Source organism: Bufo bufo, chromosome 3 (assembly GCF_905171765.1).
Source record: "Bufo bufo chromosome 3, aBufBuf1.1, whole genome shotgun sequence".
Taxonomy (NCBI): domain Eukaryota; kingdom Metazoa; phylum Chordata; class Amphibia; order Anura; family Bufonidae; genus Bufo; species Bufo bufo.
The window spans coordinates 362,951,965-362,977,710 of NC_053391.1; the positions used below are offsets into that span (position 1 = coordinate 362,951,965).

Genomic DNA, 25,746 nt, shown 5'->3' on the forward strand with positions numbered 1-25,746 from the left:
AAATTCATTTTGTGACTGATTTGTCGATTATAATTTTTTTATTTGATCTGTGGCTGAATTAAATCCAGACAATCGTATATGCTCTAATTGGCCGGAACATTTTTATATGACACTCTGAGGTTACTGTACCTAGGACTCAGACTTTTTATATCTGGTCATTATCTCTAATGTTTGCTCTTTCTCTCCCTCAGTTAAGTTCTTAAAATAATGACAACAATAGCATATAATATCAAAGGCACACTGACATATATAGGTATGGATAAATTCATGGTTGATGGTGTTAACAAACAGCGTGTTTAAAAATACACTGTGCTGTCGCATTTGCTATAATTTTCATATTAGAAACTCTCCAAAAATTGCCCCTTATCGGGGACAGGTGGTGTTTAAACACACACAGTGTTATCGGGGAAAAAACTGTGGATTGTTGGGACAAGGCATCGGAAAATTATGCCTTAATAAGGGCAAGCCTGGAAAAATTAGCAATTTTATTTGGGAGCAGCAGTAGTATTCTGTGGATGTGGAAAGGGTAAGGAGTGTAGGGGTAATAGAGGCAGCAATAGTAGTGGCAGCAGTAGCAGCACAGCATGGAACAGACAAGGCAGCAAGATGTGGGCATTTTGAGTTGGTGGTAGTAATCGTAGTAGGGATGGCTTTGTAGATGTAATAGTAGGGGCAGTAGAAGTAATGGAAGTGGCCTTAAGGGATTTAGAGGGGGGAGTAGCAGCCGCTGTGGTGGGGGCAGCAGACATTGGAACAGAACATGATGATAGGCAGGCAGGCAGCAGCAGTGGAGTGATGGAGCCGGTGATAAATAGCCACCATCAGCAATCACAGATCTAATCATTAGCCTCAGCTGAAGGATCTATGCCTGATTCATTTTGGGTGTGATGACACCACATGCAGCACTGAAAACCCTCTCTAAGATGACATTGAAGGGGGGACAAGACAGTACTGCAAGAGCAAAATGGGCCAGTTTCAGCCACTGTCAAAATATGGCTGTGTTACGGTCCGGTTCACTGTAACAGTTGTGGCAGTGTAGGCTGGTTGCATGCCCTCTCGTGTACTGGCTGCAGGCTGACTCCTGTGTATGCTGGTTTCTTGGGGGCTGCGTGCTGGCTGCAGTGTCTTGTGTGAATTATGCCTGTGAATGTGTGTACTCCCTGTGTCTGCATCTCTGTGCTGTTCTTGTGAGTGTTGCCGTGAAGGCTGGCTGCAGGCTCTTTCGCGTACTGGTTTCAGACTGGCACTTGTGTATGCTGGTTGCTTGGGGCTGCGTGCTGGCTGCTGTGTTGTGTGTGAACTGTTGCCTGTGTTTGTGACTCCTCGTCCATATCTCTGTGGTTCCTGTCACCGGTGCCGTGCAGGCTGGCTGCATGCGCTTTGTGTACTGGCTGTGGGTGTTCCCATGTATGTTGGATCTGCGATGTGTGCTGGCTGCGGCATTGTGTATGAATTGTGGTCTGTATTATTTGTTCTGTGCTTCTTGTTTATCCTGGTTCTGATGGGGTTAACTTTCCCTGGTCTGTTCCTGGGTGTGTCTTAACAGGTGCCCTCCCTGTGAGCTATTGGGCTAGTGGTCAGTCTGTCTTTTGCCTTGCTGGGTGTAGCCCCTTGCTGCTGACCCAGGGGGTTTTGCCATCTGCCCTTCTGTGTGGTGTCGCCTGGTAAAGTGGTGTTGTTGGTGTTGATGTTATAGCCTTGCCTGATCTTCTGTACCTGTTCGTTGCATGTAGTGGCCAAGTGTACCGGAACCTTTCCGGAGGTGCGACCAGTGAGCCCCTGGCCCAGTTCATCCCCACCACCAGGGGCTCTGTGAAGAACCGGGCTCACTGGCTCTTTGCCCTCCTGGGTTTTGCCTCTGGTCTGCCTGTGCACTTGATTCTGTGGTAGTTCTACCATTATTAGCTAATCTGCATATCAACACTCATGTTCATTTATTATATGTTTAATAAAGTATTCTCTTGGTCCCTGGTCTGCATCTGCCCTTGTCCTGTTTTCAAGACATTCTGCCCTGGTCCTCCGGAATGTGACAGCCTGCCCAAAAGTTAATGGAGTCAGGGAACACAGTATGTGCCAGGAAAACGACAGTCATTTAAAAATACGAGACAATTTTAAACAATAAAAAAAAAAGTTGACAGCTGGGCAGAAGTACAAATATCATACAGTAGAATTTTGGTGCAGGCGCAGAATTGTGCCACATTTCCACAATGACAAGACACCTTCCTGGCAAAAAGTCCAATGGATGGCATACCTAAGAATTCAATTTTGAGACAATTATTACGGGTGCTTATCTGGCAATGCCGTACAGAAGAATGTGTGCTGGTATTGTGGAGAAAAACTGCAATATGGGAGATACTTAGGCTCCATTCACACGTCCGTAACTTGTTTTGCGGATCCACGGATCCGCAAAACACGGCAATGTGCGTTCCGCATTTTGCGGACCGCACATCGCCGGCACTAATAGAATATGCCTATTTTTGTGCGCATTTCTGAGAGCATGTGGTGCAAAGCTGATACCAGTAAACTAACAAGTGCAATTTTATTATGTGCTGCATTACGGTGAATTCAACCTAATAGAAACTACCTAATTGGATACCATATATAAGGAACTGATCAACAGTCCCCCACTCACTGATGTGAGGAAGTTTGGGGACTTACTATTACCTCGATTAACGGTGGAATTATTCTGGATCATATTAAGCTTAACAACGAATAATAATAAATCGGAGCGCTCCAGCACAAAAGTTTACTTAATCAGAGACTTTACTACGTCACTGGTCTGGCCTCTTTCCCGGTTCAACTACATCCCGGTCACGTGTGTGGGATACTAGGTGAGACAGCGCAAACAGCCGCACCTTCTTATCTAGGCGAAGCGCATCACCGGACTCCACGTGGGACGCCGAGGCCCTGTCCGGGTAAGGCTGCAAACGACAAAAATCTGAAGAAGCTACGTAGGGGAAAATATCGAGAGGTAAGCGACTTTAGATGCCAAAGAAAACGCTGGACGCCGCGTTAAGGCAGTAGCTATCCAAGAATACCCACCCCACACGTAAGTTCCGTTGACAGACTCCCTCTGATACAATACTAATCAACAGGAGGGTTATCTGTGTTTTTATTGAATACAATTTTAACTTGATACCAGCAGTATACTAAGACTTGTACTTGGGATCAGCAATATAATTTCAGATCAGCTATAACCCGAAATTTAAGTTTGCCAGCGAATATCACAAAAATGGATAGTATTTAACTTTTACTAATGGAAGGACTATATGTGCAAGATTGACTCATTCTAACAGTCACCTGGTTTTACTATCTTTTATGTCCATCTATTTATTAGTATTTGGGACCACTACCTATTGCTTATTCATCCTACTATTTATTATTTTTATTATATTAATATTATTATTATTTATTTTTGTATTACCTGTTATTCTGCAATTTATAGAAATACATCTAATTTATTGATTACTCAGTATTATCTGTACTTATTGCTACAACTAATATGTGACTCCAAATCAGAGAGTGCCTGCTACCACATATTTTTTCAAAAATAGGACATGTTCTATTTTTTTTGGGAAGTACGGGTCTGCATTTCCGGAGCCGGGCCACACATCGTGCATCTCCATAGAAATGAATGGGTCCGCAATTCCGTTCCACAAAATGCGGAACGAAATTGTGGACGTGTGAATGGGGCCTTACACAGAGCTAGCGGCAGCCGAGTTTGGCCTAGATCTGGCACATTTTGAGTCTGTGCCCACAGTATTGGCAGCATCATCAGTTCCCGAGCTGACCACAATAGATGCAGATCTGGCCCTGCCAGTTCTTTTGGAAGTTTTGGACATATGTTGCCTCTGTTCTTTATTGCAGCCATGGCCTCCTCTATACTCCTCTGTTGTCTCCACCTCACCAATCTGGCTCCCAGGTCTTGTCTAACACACAATCATCATCATAATCCTCACCCTCCAAGCCAAGACTGTAATGGCTAAAAAATGCCACTACTCCTACTACCATCATCAACACAGCTATGTACGGTTTCACCTGCCTTCACCAGAACCTCTTCCTCATTAATAATAATCTGCTGCCTGTTGGAAGTGTTGGAGAACTGTGACATACTACTACTACTGGCTGGACGGCTGGTGCTGCTACTGCTGCTACTGCAGTACTACCCACATTATGTCTCTTGGATGATCAGCCTTTTCTTTTGCAGTCTTCTGTTTGCCAGACATTTTAATATGAAGCATATATAAGTGTAAAGTCACAGGTTTGGTACACAGATTATTAAACAGAACTAGCAGTACAGTGTTTTTTTTCTGGAATTTAAAGACAGAGGAGGAATTAATTGTCCCTCCCCCTCTACAAACACAATGCACACTGGTATTGAAAATTGACACATTTACACATGCCGTATTACATCTCTAGGTGTGCACAGAATGGCATTTCTTCCTCCTCGTCCTGCCCTTCACCCAATTCGCTGATCAGGCTGCCTGTCAGTTTCTGAGACAATCAGTGCAAGATATCTCCTCCCTCCCAGGGTTATGTCATCCTCCATCTTAATATTTCCTGTCGTTTTCCCCACTAGTCTCCACAGTAAGGCTACTTTCACACTCGCGTTTGGTGCCGATCAGTCATGGATCTGCACAAACGCATCCGTTCAGATAATACAACCACATCCGTTCAGAACAGATCCATTTGTATTATCTTTAACATAGCCAAAACAGATCCGTCTTGAATACCATTGAAAGTCAATGGGAGACGGATCTGTTTTCTATTGTGCCATATTGTGTCAGTGAAAACGGATCGGTTTGGCTCAGTTTCGTCAGACGGACCCATAAACACTGCAAGCAGAGTTTTGGTGTCCGCCTCCAAAGCAGAATGGAGGCGGAACGGAGGCAAACTGATGCATTCTGAGCGGATCCTTATCTATTCAGAATGTATTAAGGGCAAAACTGATCAGTTTTGGACCGCTTGTGAGATCCTTATTTTAAGTGATGTCTTCCTTCAACATCTTTTGTTCTTCAGCAGTTCTTCTAAATTGTGTTTTATTACCCACCATTAGTGTCACCAGTTTACTGAGCCTAGATACTGTGCATGGCGCACTGGGAGGTCGCCTTACCGACTAGTCGTGCCAAGCTGGTCAACCAGCTTCCTGGCTCAGCGTTCAATCCCAGAGCTAAGCGGGGGATTTAAGACTGCAACTCAGCAATTGCCATTACCTGTGATTTTGTTATACTGGCTTCTGCTACTCAGTACTGCTGCATTTGAACTCCTGGTATCTGACTAAGGCTTGTTGTCTGCATTAAGCCTTTGGCCGCTGATTTAGTTTCCACAAATTTTCCTGGTATTTTAAATGTGTTGTGTTTCTGGATTAACCCCTTTCCCAGTGTTTTGGCTTTTCTGCATCTCTCCTGGTCTTGACCCTGCTTTCTACTACTTTGCATGCCTGGCCAAGTCTAGTTCTAGTGAGGTTGCACCAGTTTTCTGCTACCTATTCCACAGATGTAACCTGGGTCCTAGCAACCAAATCTATCTGGACTTGTGGCAGACTGGTGAAGATTCCTACCAACCAGAGTGGTTAAGAAAGACTAGTAACTGTTTCTGAGTTGCTGGCTGTGGTTCTGGATGGTGACCATAGTAGTTCCTCACAATTACATCTTATTGCAGCTATTTTCATTATATAGTAAGCAATTATTGTATTCTTTAGCCATTTAATTCAATTATTTTTAATGGAATCCCTAATGCAAATGTTTTACATATTAATACTTGTAATATTTATACTGTTATTATGATTCCATGACTTGTCATCAACATATTTTACTTGACATATTCTATCAACAGGTGATTGTTTATCTGGAGATCTAATTCACTTCTCATTGAATTGCATGTAATGTATCTAGGGTTTTAAATATATATTTGTATTCATAAGGTTATGACAATTGTTGAAGACTTGAAATAAAATATGAATTGTAGACTTTGTCTCACCTGTCTGTGCCATGTATACAGCAGGCTCATCTGCAGATCGTGGCCTCTGGGTTTTGACCTTCTGATTCTCTTCCTGTTCATCTTCACCTTAAAAGGGGAAAAAAAACTGTCAGTGACTAAGATCTCATACTATATTATACTAACAAAACTTGAAACTCACAAATACTGAGATGCAGCGTTTGCAGAATCATAGGGAACGAAATATCATTTGACAGCAAGCAGGTCTGCTATGCAATTTTAGCATCTTATGAATACAGATATCTTAAAACAGAAATTCAAATGTAAGTAATCTACCAAATTACTGACCTTGAACAGAAAATTATTGTCCCTTAGTTAATTAAGAGACTTACGGTACTTTAATACCTTCAGCAGATTGAAGATAACAAGGCCTGATCTACACTACACCAGTGAGCCAGTGAACCTTGTCATGAGTTTGACCACAAAGTGTCGACAAGGACACTGTACTATGATCAAAGGAAATTCCAGAAGATGTGAGAAAAAAACTGATGACGTATTTTAATTTCAAAAGGGTTACCAAGGGCCTGAAACGCCACTGAACCATAGTGAGAACCATTATCTGCATGTGTTCTCAGTAGTAAGAGGGGAGAAAGCCACAGCCAGACTCCTCTGGCAGCAGCTTATTGCCTCAAATGGATTAGGAAGTTGAAATTAAATTGTCCACCCCTAATCATTCCCCAAATCTACGTGTCTTAATCATGCCCAAAATCTGCATGTTTGGTCGGCATACGTATAATGTGTATGGCCAGCTTAAAGTCATTATTCAACAGGTTGATTGTCATGAACAGAGAGCTCTGATAACCACCCATACTGTATGGTAAAACAAAATAAGGGCAGATTTATCATTGCCCGGCGGCGTATGTCAGGCTATGATAACCAGGCGCGCTACCAGATGCTGCTCCTTGTCATAGATTAAGCTCTGCATCCGGAAGTCCATGTGCCTGAACAGAAATCTACGCCAGTCCCTGGCTGGCTTAGATTTATATGCTCTTCTATGTCAGAAAATTGCCACAGAAAATGATAAATGTGATCCCGCCTCCTCTTTAGGAAAGCGCCAAGGCCGGGAGAGAAGCTGCACTTGCACTAAAATTTTAGTGCAAGTGCCGTTAAAGAAGTTGCAAACGAGCAGTTTGTGATTTTTTTCATGCCACAAAAAGTGTCATATTTAAATGATAAATTTGTTCTCTCATACAAATGCCAACAGCAGGAAGACCTGCAAAAACGGATTGTTGTCTTAGGTGGGTGTCAGGAAGCTCTGTCCTTAACAACCAATAAACTGCTATTACAAGGTATGATAAAACTATGTGCCTTATAATACAAGAACAAGCCAGGTCATCAATATCAGGAGACTGGATAACTCTTTTAAGCCGATTTTCACATTATCCCTGTTGTAAATGCAGTATTTTGGATGCTAAATCCAGGTGCTGACCTTCTTAACATAAGGAGAGAATGATGTCCTAATTATTCTACAATGACCTGGTAAGTGCAATAAAGGATCCATTGTTATTCTCATGACACTGTTCTGTTATTCTCTAACAACCACTTTCTAACAATCTCAACTGATTACAAATTATTTTAGTACCATAGACATAGAAAATTTTGTTACAAAGATTTATCCCTGGATGTATAGTATAAAAAATTCCCAACTTAAAGGGGTTGTCTGGCGTTGGAGCCGACAATCTCTATGGTCAGGACGTTCCCCTGAACATAACAGTTCTGGACCATTGGGTTTGTCAGCTCCAAAGCCGGACAATTCCTTTAAAGGGGCTGTCTCACTTCAGCAAATAGCATTTATCATGTAATGAAAGTCAATACAAGACACTTCCTAATGTATTGTGATTGTCCATATTCCTTCCTTTGCTTGATTCATTTTTTCATCACAATATACACTGCTCGTTCCATGGTTACAGGCCACCCTGCAATCCATCAGTGGTGTCCCTGCTTGCACACTATAGGAAAAAGCACCAGCCTATGTGTGCTCCCACGGTCCCAGCCACCAGAGGCCAGCACTTTTTCCTATAGTGTGCAAGCACAACCACCACTGCTGGATTGCAGGGTGGTCTGTAACCATGGAAACGGGCAGTGTATAATGTGATGGAAAAATGAATCCAGCCAGCAAATGAGGAAATATGGACAATCATAATACATTAGTAAGTGGCTTGTATTAACTTTCTCTACATGATAAATGCCACTTGCCAAAGTAACGCAACCCCTTTAAGACTTGTTTGCACACAAGATAACTAAGGAACAATTCCCTATCTCTTTTTCCTCCATTATACTTTCTGTGTGAGTCAAAATGGGCAGAAATGGGCAGAAATACAGATGGGAAATTTCTCAACTTCTGCACTTCAGAATTATGACTTTAAAAAGTTGAAAAATAGGGCTTTTAAAATGTTTAGGACTTATTTGTGCAAAGATGTGAAACTTTTAAAATTTTTACATGACTTACTACAGTTCTGAATATTGGATGGACTAGTGGGCGTGGTTTGCCAAAAGATCTGGAGCCAGTTTGGGGTGCTGACCTAGTCTTTTTTTCACCACTACTTTGTTGGGGAAAATCCTAGAAGTTATGGAAGTCTAAGGATCTCGGTAACATTTCCTCTGGTAAATCTGTTGATGAATGCATCACTCCAATAGGGAGGGGGGGAGTGGCATAAAAAACTACAGTAGCATTTCTAGACAAGAGCTAGGTGCAACAAATTTGGCACAAATTACGCCAATGGAAACTCAAGATAAACTAACTTCAAATGTTATCCTCATGATAAATTCAACCCAGCGTATCTGTACATTGAGGTGTAAAGGTGCACAAACAGTAGCTGTTGCTGCCATGGGTACAGAGATTAAATACATCTTTTATACACTTTTCCTTGGACTTCCTATAAAAATATGAAGCTACTTCTGAAAGTACATAGTCATATTGCTCACATTATAGTGTAAATCAATGCTCAAACAATGCCACCATACATTCCTAAATAATACAACAAAAATTGGGCAAATAATACGGACATACACTGCCACCATTCAGTTTCAATATCATCATAGCATATGACACTTAAAAGTTGCCAAAATGGCCCAAATAAACTATAAAGTACTGAAATTCTTGAGTCATAAAGTAGTAACATAAAACCCCAGTGTCCACACAACTGAAGTTACCACATGTGCAATAGATTTCTTCCCATACTCATAAGTCAGTATTTGTCTCCTCCGTACTTCACAATCAAGGATTGAAATGTGTAGGAGCCAGGCTTAATACGGCAGACCTTAACGTACGTTTCTTTTTCTTAATTGGTTAGACACATTGAACAAGCTATTCTAATCAGTTCTTCATTTCATACTTCCCAAATGTTGATTAAACTGAGTTTGCCATCAAAAGAAAAATAACGCTAATTTTGATCGATTTCCCCCTTTATAGTACATGTAAACCACAGAGCATTGCTTGCTAAGCCCTGCATGATAGAGTAAATCTGCCCCCTTCTGGATAAATCCTAATTAGCTAATAGCTAGATGCACAAATAAAGAACACAATTCATGTATCTCACTTTACATTCTAGTCTTCAACGTGCAGCCTTCAGGACGGAGCCCTAGATGTATGTTTTCTGGTGCAAAACATGAATCATTTCCCCTTCTGGGTATAATGCTTGTGTGATTAAATATGCAAGGTACGTCTTCCACTGGGAAGATGAAGCTAAAACCGTGCTGCTCTGGATCTATACGAGTTTGAGATTTTTGTCTGTATGGAGGTGAAATATATCTTTTCACCTTAGGTACTGTCAAGGACATAAATTGAGTGCACAGAGCACAGACAATGAGGAATAGTTTTTAAAACAGTATCTAAGTAATAGAGTGATACTGACCATGGAAATCAACTGGACAATAAAAGTCATTTTTCCAAAGCCAATTTAAACCTAAAACTAGTCGCTTGCTATGGAAAGCATTAGTCCTCTGAGATAAATGTTTACTTCTAGCACATTCTTGCCAATCAGAGAGATTTTGCCCACCGTGTCTGTAGGTTTAAACCATGTAGTTCCACCTTTCTGTTAGGGAAAGCTCTTAACAAGCTCTGCCTCTAATGCCACCAGATGTAAGGCAGCTATCCTATAGGTCAATGTTCAGCTCTTAAAATAAGCCTTGAGACATGACTTGGATATTAAATAAGCCAGCACCTCATCTGCAGACAGCTGTTTCGGGGTTATTGCCCCTCATCAGTGCAGAGCAGAGAGTACTGGCTTAACTGGGTGAGAGGCCTGTGTCCAGGTAACGTTCCACCTTTCTATTACTATTGTCATACCCCATGATCATTTCTGGTCCCACCCATCACTGACCAGCCATAACATTACGTTAGCAGTACATTGTTTAAGTCAAGTAAGTTGTGAGGTGGGGTCTCCCTGGATCAGACTTTTAGACTTTACAGTTTTTTAAGCAGACCCTACAGATCAGATTGAGATTTTGGGAAGTTGGAGGCCAAGTCAACACGTTAAACTCCTCTTCAAACTATTCTTCAAACCATTCCTGAATAATCTTTTCAATGTTCAGGGCTCATTATCCTAGGAAAATAAGCCACTGTCTCTTTTAGCCATTGCCAGGAGGGAGTTTATTTAGTCTGCAACAATGTTAGGTGGTACCTATGAATGTAACATCCATATGAATGACAGGATGCAAAGTTTCCCCGCAGAACATTGCCCAGAGCATCATAACCTTTCCACTGGCTTTCCTTCTTCCGTTAGTAAAATATGAACATTCACCCACATGCTATGAAATAAAACATCAGATTGGGACACCCTCTCCCATTGCACCATGGTCCAGTTCTAATTCTTACCTACTGTAGGCATTTTTTTGTTGGTGGAAGGACATCAACATGGGCCCTCTGACCAGTCTGCAGCTATGCAGCCCATTAAACAACATGGTGAGATGCACTGTGTGTTCTAACAGCACTGTGGGAAGAAGACCAGGGAGGGTGAGTGAATCTGCCGAGTGGCAGTGTCATCCTGAGCTGGAGTGGTAAGTTTATTTTATTTTATTTTTTAAACGTCTGATCTGGGAGCTCGATCTGAGGATAGTGCAGGCTGGGGGGGGGGGGGGGGGGGGGGAGTTTAGTTAGAGGCTGGGGGCTGTTCTGAAGCTGATGCAGGTTGGGAGGGTCTGATGTAAGCTGATCTGAGGCTGATGGAGGATGAGGGGGTCTGATCTGAGGCTAATGGAGACTGAGGGGGTCTGATCTGAGGCTGGGAGGTCTGATGGGGGTCTGATCTGAGTCTGTTATAGGCTGGGGGGATCTGATGGGAGACTGATCTGAGGCTGATGGAGGTGGGGGGCTGATCTGAGGCTGAGAAAGGGACAGAGGCAGGGACGGTTGCAAAGGCAGAGGCAGGGACAGTGGCAAGGAGAATAGAAGCTGGGTGAACCGCTCTCTGGACCCTCCTGGGATGAGCTTGGCTGCCATTAATGCCAAGATATAAAGAAGTAAATATATAATATTCTCAACTTAAAAAAATTAGACTGCTATATTTTTTTTTGTTTTGTATGACCCGTCGCCAGCAAAAAGGTTCCCCACCCCTGGTGTAAACAATTGCTTTCTTGTAGTATCAATTCAACAAACATTAAAAAAGTGAAGTGTAGTGACTATACAACAGTGTCCGCCAGTACAATATATTGTGTCAGCTACATCTCAGTTAATTCAAAAGCCATCAAATACCTAGTGAGCTAGTTCCTTCTCACACAGTCTGTAAGTTATATGCTATTACCCTATTACAGGCTACTGTCTAATAATGTCTTCTTCCTGCAAAAGACAACTCCATGGTGTTAAAGGAGTTATCCCATGGTTAATGTGAAAAATGAAAATCAGACATCATATAGAACATGACAATCTCTTTCTAACAACGCTCGAACCAGCCCTGTACCTCACATGGATCCAGAGATCTCCTGAATCCTTGTTCTACTAGATTTATATCAAGCTGGCAGCCTAAGGGGAGTGTCTTTTCTGCTGTACCTTTTCGTGCCGTTCAGTATTCGGCGCAGGCGCGGTGAGGAAGCTGGCAGCCTGCGAGCGTCTTTCCCTCACCCCGCCTGTGCCGAATGCTGAACGGCGCAAGATTTCACCAGAGCACAGGCCTGTCAGACAGACGCAAGCGCTCCCTGGGCCCGTCAATCAGGACTTGGAGGGAGGCGACAAAGGTGGGAGAACGGAGCCTCTAGGAGCAGGAACAACGCCCCCCCCCCCCCCCTGCAACTAGAGGCTAATTAGCATATTATAAAGTTATATTTCTCGAGTAACGGGGGCATAGATACAAGTAGGAATAGGCTAGTTAGGTTTAGCTGACATTAGCACATCGCTAATGTCAGCTAGTTTAATAGGGTTAAATCTGGTGACAGAATCCCTTTAAAGAGCTTGAAAGAGGTTGGATAAAGTCCTAACAGACTGGGACTGTCACACATGACTTTTTAGGGAAATTGGGAAACTTTTGATTCAAACTAAATTTATTTGAACTGAATCAAATCCAGCGATCAATTCAACCAAATCGGACCCCAAATAAATTTTTAGACATTTCTAACACCATAGAGAGCTAAGGTTCCCAGATACAGTTATTCTGATTTCCCAGTCAAATGCCAGTGAAATGCAGTGGGTACAGATTATATTATGTTATTGTCTAGCCAATTCTCTGATATATTGTGTGGGTTCACCAAAATGAATTCTGTGTCCTTGTTTATGAAATAGCAAACTTTAACATTCAGATGTTTTGGAGTACGCTCTCTGATTCCCTCCCATCGAGTCCCTGAAGTCCCCTTGCAAAAATTACATGCTCGGGCTTCTAGCTGTCCTGTTTCTTGAGCAGATTGTGCCGCTATTGCTGAATACTGTAATTATTAATAATCTGATGTGTCAGGCGCCATTGTTTTGAAACAAACACGTCTCACTATGCAAATTGTACCGTTTCATTATTGGAATGTTAAAAAAGGCTAATTAAATGCGCTCGTGGACATGTTATCCTAGCGGGTGAAGTGAATATATCCTACACAAACGCAGGAAGGGTATGAGGTAAGGAGGAAGCTGCAAGCCAGATACCACACAGTCATCATTATATTGCTACTGGGTGGTCCTGTCACCTCCTGGAATCCTCCCAAACTCTTAGTGAGATGCAGGTTCTCAGCGCCCCCCCATCAGTCCCCGTGTCTCTTCCATCCCTGCGTTGCTCTGGTAACCAAGATTCCGGCTCCCCACACATTCACAAAGAATAGAAATGACTGTGTGCCCTGAACACATGAATACATTGAGAGCACTCCTAGGCACACATATACTGAATTCCAGCACATATTATCGACACACACCGTCCCTTCATGTGCTGATTATAGGATATTCAAGGAAATGGCCAAGACATTCCAAGACTCATAGGCTCTTTACCCTGGCTGTTCTCTGTAGGGCTGGCTATGATTTGGAAAGCAATCTGACTCATTTTTGGTGTACGGCGTGATAATAGCTCTTTCTGAAACCTGTCGTGACTTTATTCAATGGACAATAATTCTTGCAGTGATAAATATTTCTGTCATTAGACAGGTCCTATCATTGCATGTGAACACAGTTGTTTTTAGCTGTCGGCAAAGGAATCAATGACCTCCCATTCTCCAACTCTGATCAATGTTAGAATGGAATCATTTGTATCATGGCAGAAAATCACTGGGTGTAAATGCTCTTTGTACAATCAACTTTAGTCTTCAGAAGAATCGGATCTCTGCAGGACCTTAAGGTGTAAACTCAGCCTTATATCAATAAAATGAAGGTGTTTATGATATTGATGTATACAAAGATTAGCTAGATCCACATTTCACTTTACCTTCTGTAGCCACTGTCATGACAAACAATGGCATGTCCTTAAAGTGGTTTTCCAGGATTTGGGGTTTTGGATATGCTTATGTAGTTGCTTACCTCATGTACATCTACCCCATACTTTTTCTTTTGCAGTTTGGATTCACTTATGCGTTTATACCATGTAAACAAATCCCTCTGATTGGTTTCCATTTTGTATATACCGCTTCCTGTGCTGCCCCTAACAATTTTAGTTTATAGCTCCTCCCACCCAGCTGGTGATGTAGACATGCTTGTATCCCTGACATGGCCATGGACATAATATCACAGGAAATAATAAAGAGCTGCATGGACATGATCGTGTGACCACAGCCCAGAACAGCAGATAGGAACAATAAAGGTAAAAAAAAAAGACATTACAAAATTTAAAGGATGTTGATACAAACTATAAATCCACTTTGAGGTCATGTTAACAGTATGTTATCCATGCACATTTGGCATATATATTTATCCTGAGAAAAATACTCAACAAATTCTCAAGAAAAATCTTAAAATTATAGGCCAGTAAGTTTAACATCTGTTGCGGGTAAACTGTTTGAAGGTTTTCTAAGAGATGCTATCTTGGAGGACCTCAATGAAAATAAGCAAATAACGCCATATCAGCATGGCTTCGTGAGGGATCGGTCATGTCAAACAAATTTAATCAGTTTCTATGAGGAGGTAAGTTCTAGACTTGACAGCGGCGAATCAATGGATGTCGTATATCTGGACTTCTCCAAAGCATTTGACACTGTACCACATGAAAGGTTAGTATATAAAATGAGAATGCTCGGACTGGGAGAAAATGTCTGTATGTGGGTAAGTAATTGTCTCAGTAATAGAAAACAGAGGGTGGTTATTAACGGTACATACTTAGATTGGGTCACTGTCACTAGTGGGGTACCTCAGGGGTCAGTATTGGGCCCTATTCTCTTCAATATATTTATTAATGATCTTGTAGAAGGCTTGCGCAGTAAAATATAAATTTTTGCAGATGACACTAAACTGTGTAAAGTAATTAACACTGAAGAGGACAATATACTGCTACAGATGGATCTGGATAGATTGGAGGCTTGGGCAGATAAGTGGCAGATGAGGTTTAACACTGACAAATGTAAAGTTATGCACATGGGAATAATGCAAGTCACCCGTACATACTAAATGGTAAAACACTTGGTAACACTGACATGGAAAAGGATCTAGGAATTTTAATAAACAGCAAACTAAGCAGTACAAACCATTGTCAGGCGGCTGCTGCCAAGGCCAATAAGATAATGGGTTGCATCAAAAGGGGCATAGATGCCCGTGATAAGAACATAGTCCTACCACTTTACAAATCACTAGTCAGACCACACATAGAGTACTGTGTACAGTTCTGGGCTCGAGTAAACAAGGCAGACATAGCAGAGCTGAAGAGGGTTCAGAGGAGAGCAACTAAAGTAATAACTGGAATGGGGCAACTACAGTACCCTGACAAAATTATCAAAATTAGGGTTATTCACTCTAGAAAAAAGATGACTGAGGGGAGATCTAATTAATATGTATAAATATATCAGGGGTCAGTACAGAGATCTCTCCCATCATCTATTTATCCCCAGGACTGTGACTGTGACGAGGGGACATCCTCTGCGTCTGGAGGAAAGAAGGTTTGTACACAAACATAGAAAAGGATTCTTTACTGTAAGAGCAGTGAGACTATGGAACTCTCTGCCTGAGGAGGTGGTGATGGTGAGTACAATAAAGGAATTCAAGAGGGGCCTGGATGTATTTCTGGAGTGTAATAATATTACAGGTTATAGCTACTAGAGAGGGGTTGTTGATCCAGGGAGTTATTCTGATTGCCTGATTGGAGTCGGGAAGGAATTTTTCCCTCTTAAGTGGGGAAAATTGGCTTGTACCTCACAGGTTTTATTTTACTCTCCTCTGGATCAAATTGCAGGATAACAGGCCGAACTGGATGGACAAATGTCTTTTTTCGTCCTTATATACTATGTTACTATGACATATCCATCCATTAGCCATATGTACAGTGTAATGCAAAACTTTGGGCACCCCTGGTTAACATTACTGTTACTGTGAACAAGTTGAAGATGAAATGATCTCCAAAATGCATTAAGTTAAAGATGAAATATTCTTTTCAACATTTTAAGTACCTTGCAAAAGTATGGTAACTCAAGGAGATTTGAGTGTTCAGAGCTCAGACCTTGAATGGCCTGTTAGGGTTTACAATCATCATGAGAAAAAGCCAGGTGATGAAAATTTCAAAGCTTTATAAAGGCCCAGACTCCTCTAACTTTGTCCCAAAAAACAGCAGCCATGGGTTCTTCTAAGCAGCTGCCTAACATTCTGAGAATTAAAATGTTTTGAGACCCACAAAGTAGGAGAAGGCTATTAGAAGATAGTAAAGCGTTTTCAGGTTGCCATTTCCTTTGTGCAAAAGAAATGGAAGTTAACAGTAACAGTGGAGGTCAAGAGAAGGTCTGGAAGACCAAGAAAAGTTCAGAGACAGCTGCTTGTAGGATTGCTAGAAAGTCACATCAGAACCCCTGCTTGATTGCAAAAGACCTTCAGGAAGATTTAGAAGACTCTAGAGTGGTGGTGCATTGTTCTACTGTTCAACGACATCGGCACAAATATTGCCTTCATGAAAGAATAATCAGAAGAAAACCTCTCCTGCATCCTCACTACAAAATTCTGCGTCAGAAGTTTGCAAAAGAGCATCTAAACAAGCCTGAGGCATTTTGGAAACAAGTATTGTGGACCAATAAGGTTGGGAGGGATCTATCATTATTTGGGGTTGTGTTACAGCCAAAGGCACAGAGAACATTTTGTGGGTAGAGGGAAGAATATATTCAATGGAATTCCAGTAAATTCTGGAAGCAAACATGACGCCAACTGTAAAAAAGCTGAAGTTGAAAAGAGGATGGCTTCTACAAATGGATAATGATCCTAAACATACCTCAAAATCCACATAAGACTACCTCAAAAGGCACAAACTGAAGGTTTTACCATGGCCCACACAGTCCCTCGATCTAAACATCATTGAAAATCTGTGGATAGACCTCAAAATAGCAGTGCATTCAAGACAGCCCAGAAATCTCACAGAACTGGAAGACATTTGCAAGGAAGAATGGATGAAAATCCCTCAAGAAAGAATTGAAAGACTCTTGGCTGGCTACAAAATGTATTTCTAAGCTGTGATACTTGCCAAAGGGGATACTATTAGGTTCTAACCATGCAGGGTGTCCAAAGTTCTGCTTTGGGCTTTTTTTCTTTTTTTGTTATTTTGAAAATGAAAAAGATGAAAAAGAAAATTAGTTTTTACCTAAAATACAATGAGAATCTTTAACTTTATGGCTTTTGGAGATAATTTCATCTTCAACTTGCTAAACTGTTCATGGTAACAGTAATTTTGAACAGGAGTGTCTAAACTTTTGCAGGCCACTGTAACACCAAAACCCCTGACAAGTGAAGTGAATAACATTGATAGTGTATCTAGTGATAATACCACTTGTCAAGTGGTGCAAGATCAGGAATTGGTCAACTGTAAGGAGCTGAGCAACTTTGACAAGAGCCAAATTATGGTGGCTCAGAATTAGTTAGTGCATATACAAAATGGCAGGTTTTGTGGGGTGTTGCTGGAATGCACTTACTTTTGCAGAAACTGATGATAAATGTAATCCTGGTTTTGACAGAAAGGCCAGATTACACAGTGCATTGCAGATTGCTCCATATGGGGCTGCATAACTGCCAATGGGTCAGAGTCCCCATGTGGATCCCTGTCTACTGCCAAAAGCAGCCACAAAGTTTTATCATCAGAACTGGACCATGGAGCAATGGAAATAGATGGTCGGGTCTGATGAATCACATTTTCTTTTACATCATGTGGATAGCTAATTGTTAATGTGTTGCTCACCCAGAGAAGACATGGTACCAGGATGCACTATGAAGGAAGGCATGCTTGTGGCTTGTGGAGGCAGTGTAAAGCTCTGGGCAATATTCTGCTAGAATACCTTGTCTTCTTGCATTCATATTGACACATACTATCTATCTAAACGTTGTTGCATACCAAGTACTCCCGTCATCGCAATTGTATTTCCTAATGGCAGTGTTCTCTTTCAATATGATAATGCGCCATGCCACATTGCAAAAATTATTCAGGAATGGTTTGAGGAACATGACAAACAGTTGATGGTTTGGACTCCAAATTCCCCAGGTCTCAATATGGCTAAGCATTTGCACAATGTGTTGGAAAGATAAGTATAATACATGAAGGCCCCATTTCACAACTTACAGAAATGACAGGACAGCTTCAGAGGTCTCATGGAGTCCATGTTTCGGTTCAGAGCTGTTTTGGCTGCACGAGAGGGACTTACACAATGTTAAGCAGTGGTTTAATGTATGGCTGAAAAGTCTATGCCAATTTTATAGGCCAAGTTGCATACATGGTGGATTGATTCCAGGTGGTATACAGGATTATTTATGCAGGATCACCTTACATAGAAATTCTAGTCATTCTAGACTTAATGCAGTGAAATAGAACTTATGTTGATGCAAAGTGGGCAAGCATATGCCCAACATGCCCCATAGATGTATTTGCTGTATACATTTTAAGGATATGTTGTTCATGATGTAAAGATATATATATATATATATATATATATATATATATATATATATGTAGGTGTGTGTTTTCTATAGCTTCTACCTAGAAGGCTGAAGAGGGAACAGTTAATCAATAATTAAATAGGGAATTTACCATATTTTTCGCTTTATAAGACACACTTTTATCCCCCAAAAGTGTGTGTGTGTGGGGGGAATGGGCGTGCGTCTTATAAAGCAAATACTAGTGAGCGCTTCCATTATGGAAGCGCTCACTAGTATGGTTTAGGTGCTGGGATTAGGGAATGAAGCGCTACAAGCGCATGTACTCACCCTCCCGGTCTTCATTCCTGGTGCCGGCGCTGCACTGTCCTGGCCACGTACACTATGATCTGACGTTGCACGCAGTCAGGTGACAGAGCAGCACAGGCGAGGTGGGTCTGATGGGAGTCTCACTATGGGCTGATATAAGGTCTGATGAGGTTCTGACATGAAGAGCTGATGTGATGTCCTGCTTTAGGGGGCCTGATCTGACGTCCTGATATTTATGGGGGCCTGATCTAATGTCCTGATATTTATGGGGGTCTGATCTGATGTCCTGATATTTATGGGGGTCTGATCTGAGGATCTGATATGAGGTCTGATGAAAAAAATAAATCTTATTTTCCTCCTCTTAAACCTGGGGTGAATCTTATCATCGGGTGCGTCTTATAAATAGAGATGGCCCGAACTATCCGACGGCGAACAGTTCCCGGCGAACATAGCTTGTTCGCGTTCGCCTCTGCCGGGCGAACACATGCGATGTTCGGTCCGCCCCCTATACATCATCATTGAGCAAACTTTGACCCTGTACCTCACAGTCAGCAGACACATTCCAGCCAATCAGCAGCATACCCTCCCTCCCAGACCCTCCCACCTCCTGCACAGCATCCATTTTAGATTCATTCTGAAGCTGCAGTCTTAGTGAGAGGAGGGAGACTGTAACTGCTGCTGATTTAATTGGGAAATCGATAGCTAGGCTAGTGAATTCAGTGTCCACTCCAGTCCTGAAAGACTCATCTGATCTCTGCTGTAAGGACAGCGTCCTGACAGCACCCCAAAAAGCCCTTTTTAGGGCTGCAACATTAGTCTGCTTTTTTTTTTCCTTTATATACATATTGCAGTTGCCTGGCCTGCCTGTGTGTGAGGAGCTGCAGGCCCACAGACTGTAGTGTGCCCACTGCCAGTGCTCACCCCTGTCATTCCGTGTGGCACAGGACTTTGCTTAAAAAAAGGCACTTAATTTTTACACTTTAATCTAAGGTTAGTTGCCTGCCAGTGTGTGTCAGGCTGACTTCCACTGACTGTAGTGTGCCCACTGCCAGTGCCCACCACTCATACCGGCTGGCACAGGACTTTGCATAAAAAAGGCATTTAATTTTTACACTTTAGTGTAATTTCAGCTGCTTGCCTGCTGCTAGTGTGTGTCAGGCCGACTTCAACTGACTGTAGTGTGCCCACTGCCAGTGCCCACCCCTGTCATCCCGTGTGGCACAGGACTTTGCTTAAAAAAAAGGCACTTAATTTTTACACTTTAATCTAAGGTTAGTTGCCTGCCAGTGTGTGTCAGGCTGACTTCCACTGACTGTAGTGTGCCCACTGCCAGTGCCCACCACTCATACCGGCTGGCACAGGACTTTGCATAAAAAAGGCATTTAATTTTTACACTTTAGTGTAATTTCAGCTGCTTGCCTGCTGCTAGTGTGTGTCAGGCCGACTTCAACTGACTGTAGTGTGCCCACTGCCAGTGCCCACCCCTGTCATCCCGTGTGGCACAGGACTTTGCTTAAAAAAAAGGCACTTCATTTTTACACTTTAATCTAAGGTTAGTTGCCTGCCAGTGTGTGTCAGGCCGACTTCAACTGACTGTAGTGTGCCCACTGCCAGTGCCCACCCCTGTCATCCCGAGTGGCACAGGACTTTGCTTAAAAAATAGGCACTTAATTTTTACACTTTAATCTAAGGTTAGTTGCCTGCCAGTGTGTGTCAGGCTGACTTCCACTGACTGTAGTGTGCCCACTGCCAGTGCCCACCACTCATACCGGCTGGCACAGGACTTTGCATAAAAAAGGCATTTAATTTTTACACTTTAGTGTAATTTCAGCTGCTTGCCTGCTGCTAGTGTGTGTCAGGCCGACTTCAACTGACTGTAGTGTGCCCACTGCCAGTGCCAACCACTGATACCGGGTGGCACAGTAGCTTGCCGATAAATAAGGCATTTAATTTTTAGACAGTAGTCTAAATTCAGTTGCTTGCCTGCTGCCAGTGTGTGTCAGGCCCGCTTCCACTGACTGTAGTGTGCCCACTGCCAGTGCCAACCACTGATACCGGGTGGCACAGTAGCTTGCCGATAAATAAGGCATTTAATTTTTAGACAGTAGTCTAAATTCAGTTGCTTGCCTGCTGCCAGTGTGTGTCAGGCCCTCTTCCACTGACTGTAGTGTGCCCACTGCCAGTGCCAACCACTCATACCGGGTGGCACAGTAGCTTGCCGATAAATAAGGCATTTAATTTTTACACTTTAGTGTAATTTCAGTTGCTTGCCTGCTGCCAGTGTGTGTCAGGCCCGCTTCTACTGACTGTAGTGTGCCCACTGCCAGTGCCAACCACTGATACCATCTCCCCGTTCGAAAAATCTATTCAATAAATGGCACCCAGATTGGGGACGTTAGAGGGATTAAACTGATGAGAATAGTACTACAGAAAATACCACTCATATCGGGTGTGACAGTAAATTGCACGGCGCAGACGCAGTCACCGTGGATAAAAACAAAGGGGAGGGAGCCAGCGTTTTTTTAACCATCTCCCCGTTCGAAAAATCAATTCAATTGACCTTTCGGGGACCCTTGGTGTTGTACGTGGCTGGGTGGAGGAAGAAACCTTCAATGACATCACCGGGACGTGGCTAGCTTGGTATCCAACCTTGTGCAAATGGGGAGTTTGCGGTTGTGCAAATGAACTGTTTGCGGTGCATTAAAAGGGGAGTTTGGTCTGTCAATGTCTGTGATGCGGGCGTAACCCTTACACTACCTGATCGATACAACATCATACCTGATCGTATACACACACTGGATGTTTTAAAGCACGTTATTCCAAACAATTTAGGAATGTTAGTTGATTTATGCCCTTTATGGATTAAAACCCGACTCTGCGTCCACTACGTAATTTTCCATGGGAGTTTTGCCATAGATCCCCCTCCGGCATGCCACAGTCCAGGTGTTAGACCCCTTGAAACAACTTTCTCATCACTATTGTGGCCAGAAAGAGTCCCTGTGGGTTTTAAAATTCGCCTGTCTATTGAAGTCTATGGCGGTTCGCCCGGTTCGCCAGTTCGCGAACATTTGCGGAAGTTCTCGTTCGCTGTACTGTTCGCTGAACTGAAAATTTTATGTTCGCGACATCACTACTTATAAAGCGAAAACTACGGTAGATGCAGGGAATAATGAATAATGAAGGACAGAAGGACAACACTTCTTCCAGGAACTGCCTAATATCAGTTATCACATGTAGTAAGTCCTGTCCTGATGAAAACATTTATGATATCAATAACGCTATCTCTATGTACGGCTCGTACAGCACCTACTGTCTTACTATACCCCTGATATAACCTACTATTTATTACTCTTGAGAACAAAGAATATGTAAAGTAAACCGATGCCCAGCCATTGGTAGCTTTGCCTACTTTACTATATGGGTAAAGTTCAATATGACATCAATATACTAGATCTTTGACCCCTTAAAGACTAGGCCTATTTTCATTTTTGCATTTTATATTTTTCCTTCCCGTGTTCTAATAGCCATAACTTTTTTATTTTTCTGTCCACATAGCCATATGAGAGCTTATTTTTGGGAGACAAGATGCATTTCAATTTATCGTGTCTTCCATTGGAAAAAAAAAATATTTCTGGGGTAAAATTGAAGTAAAATATTTCACCAAGGTTTTTGGGGTTTTGACATCACAGTGTTCAATAAAATTGACATGACATCCTTATTCCCCAGCTCAATATGATTATGACGATACCAAACTTCCATAGTTTTTATTTTGTTTTATTACTTTTAAAAAATACAGAGCTGTATGAGGGCTTGTTCTTTGTGAAACAAACTAGTTTTTATTTATACCATTTATGTGGTATGTATGACTTTTTGATCACTGTTATAAAAAAAATTTGGGGGGACAAAGTGACTAAAGAATGCGAATTGTGTGTTTTTTTCCCTTATGGCGCTCATGGTGCAGGAAACATTTTTTAATATTTTAATAGTTCAGACATTTTCAGATGTGGCGATACCTAGCATGTTTATTTATTATATATTTTTATATGTAAACTTTTAATTTTTTTTTATCTTTTAAACTTAATAACTATTTGCCCCCCTAGGGGACTAGAACCTGGGATCTTTTGATCCCTTATCCCATTTACCCTAATTGAGATCTATTAGGGTGAATGGGATTTTGATGTGCTCCCTGCTGAGCCGTGCCTTGTGCACAGCTTAGCAGTGAGGTTACTATGACAGCCCTGGGAAGTCTTGGCAGGTCCCAGATGTAACAGATTGGAGCCCCGCGATTTCTCTGCAGGGGCTCCGATCGGAAGACAGAGGAAGCCACATCCCTCTGCCTTACCTCACAGGCATCACGGTATCTGACGGGTTAAATGATTGGGTTTGGCATGATCATCATTCCCCGTCATTGCGGCTGGGTGCCTGTTGTATTATAAGGCCGGCACCCGCTGTGTATGGAGTGGGCTTACTGCAGCAGCCCGCTCCATACAACTGTGGGTGCATAATGCCGTACATGTACGGCATTATGTGTTAAGGTGTTAAGATAATAGCCAACGCCTAACTTGTGAAGGTGAACATTTTTTCCAGAAATTTATTAAAAGCCAGTTTCTATACATACAGTACAAAATGTTTAAAGTCCTGCCCTGCAGGATCAATTAAATTTTATTTTAAATTATTGCACATTTAAATAAAAATTTCCGTGAGGGCATTATCACACTCTGCATTCCAGAATTCTGGATTCAAAATGTCACAAACTAGAGCTTCATGACTTTTTAAGCTTATTTGTCATTTTTACACGAGACACTCCACATTTTTGAAAGGTGGGTGGATAAAAAATCCCCCCCTTAGAATCCCCAAAAATTTACTAAAATCCCAAATTTGAGAAGACATATACCTGCTACTATACTTTAGGTTATTTGCTTTTTTCCAGAAATCAAGGCCAGATGACTGCCTGCTTGTTTCCTAACACTTCATAATTTAATTTATAATATAATTGCCACATAATAACACTATTAATAATACTAGCTACAGTTGTCTTTAGTAGCAGGTTGTATACACTACAATGTAATGTGTAAACTAGTATATCCGGCTTTGGCATGGGCGTAACTATAGTCATAGCAGCCATAGCAGTTGTCACAGCACTTGCTATGGGGCCCAGAGATTGAAGGGGCCCAATCAGGTGCAAGATGTATTGAGCTAGTAAACATAACTATAATTTTTGATAATTATGCTGCTGTTTTAATTTTCATAGACTAGGTGGTGGGCACTCCAACCTATATTGCTATGGGGCCTTATGAATTATAGTTACACTCTTGGGCTTTGGTATCACCAGACTATTTTTTGCAGAAAAACAGATGGTAAAAATTGGAACAAATACATACATGCAAAGTATACAAACAGGGATTACCAGATTTTTTGCCCCATAACATGCATTTCCCCCCAAAAAAAGTGTGGGGGAAATGCCCCTGCATCTTATGGGGTGAATACTAATGAGCGCTTCCATTATGGAAGCACTCATTAGTACCGGAGGACCGGGAAGCGGTGAAAGCTCTGTACTCACAGCTTCCTGGTACTCTGCTGTTGGCTGTGCTGTGGCTGCACACAGCGTGAGGGCACTCTGTGACCTCACGCTGTGCGTGCCACTTTACAGCACAGCTGGTGGCAGGATGAAGAGCATTGCACTGTAAGTGAGGAGTGGTGGCGTCTGGAACAGGAGACGGAGAGGTTAGTGGATTTTTTTTTAGTTCTCTGTGGCATGGGGGCTCATATTGGGGCTGATGAGAGGCATGGGGGCTCATATGGGGACTGATGAGAGGCATGGGGGTTATATGGGGGCTGATGAAAGGCATGGGGGCTCATATGGTGGCTGATAAGAGGCATGGGGGCTTATATTAGAGGCATGAGGGCTCATATGGGGGTTGATGAGAGGCATGAGGGTTCATATAAGGGGGTTGATGAGAGGCATGGGGGCTCACGAGAGGCATGGGGGCTCATATGGGGGCTGATGACAGGCATGGGGGCTGATGAGATGCATATGGGGGCTAATGAGAGGCACGGGGTTCTTATCTGAGGTATGATTGGGGGTCTTTAACATTGTGGTCTGATCTGAAGTCTTATTAACATTGGGTGTCTGACTGTGAGCTGAGGTCTAATTAACATTGGGGGTCTGACTGCTGGTCTGATGAAACATTTTTTCTTCTTATTGTCCTCCTCTAATTCTAATACCTAGGTGAATCTTATAGGGCGAAAAAATACGGTATGCATTTTTAAATTCAACCCATTGATGTTTATGGGCTAAAAGCTGTACCCATATTTATTTTAACATGGAAGAGGAATACTGATTTTAAAAAAATGCACGTATAAAAGAATGGAAATAGGATATTTAATTAATATTTAAACTTATTGGAAACATTTTAACACTGAAAAAATAAAAATATATCCACATACATCAAAAGACCTAATTCTTAAAATCAACACATCAGATGTGATTTCTAGGAAGACTGGTTGCCAAGTCCAGAACCCCAGAACAGGGTACTTGCAAACAGTTATTGTTATGCAATATTATTGAGTGTTATTTGATCTGTTAATGCCATGTAATGTACCAGCATACAGTATCTCTATATGGATCAGTTGGGATTAATAATCCTGCCACTGCCTCGGCAGGATGTTAGGTGTGGGACCTGGATCCACTCTTATCTCAGTCTACAGTTAGGAGAGGAAGTGAGAGGATTCTACATTTGCTCACTTCACACAGTACTAAGCCAAAGTTCCAGAGAATCACCACCTCTGATAATTATCTACTGAGAGAAAGACCTCACTACCTTTACAGTACTTCGGGAAAACAGAGAAAAAGAACCAAGAAGGTCCAGATTGTACATGGTTGAGCATTGGAGTCAGTAGTATTTGCTGCTTAAGCCAGATAGAGACTTTACTGTAGTGAGAGAGACTTTGCTAAAACCCTCTTCCACACTTTGACATGGTCTTGGTTAACCAAATCT

General features: G+C 42.1%; 1 protein-coding gene across 9 annotated transcripts in view; it reads right to left on the reverse strand.

Moving 5' to 3' along the window:
* ADGRB2 (adhesion G protein-coupled receptor B2) overlaps window positions 1–25,746 on the reverse strand; it is a 491,592-nt gene that overhangs the window by 199,476 nt on the left and 266,370 nt on the right. For all 9 annotated transcript variants that reach the window (XM_040424547.1, XM_040424546.1, XM_040424545.1 and 6 more), the window contains one exon: window positions 5,980–6,066. In XM_040424547.1, the coding sequence (XP_040280481.1) occupies window positions 5,980–6,066 (87 nt within the window). The remainder of the gene's footprint in view (window positions 1–5,979; window positions 6,067–25,746) is intronic.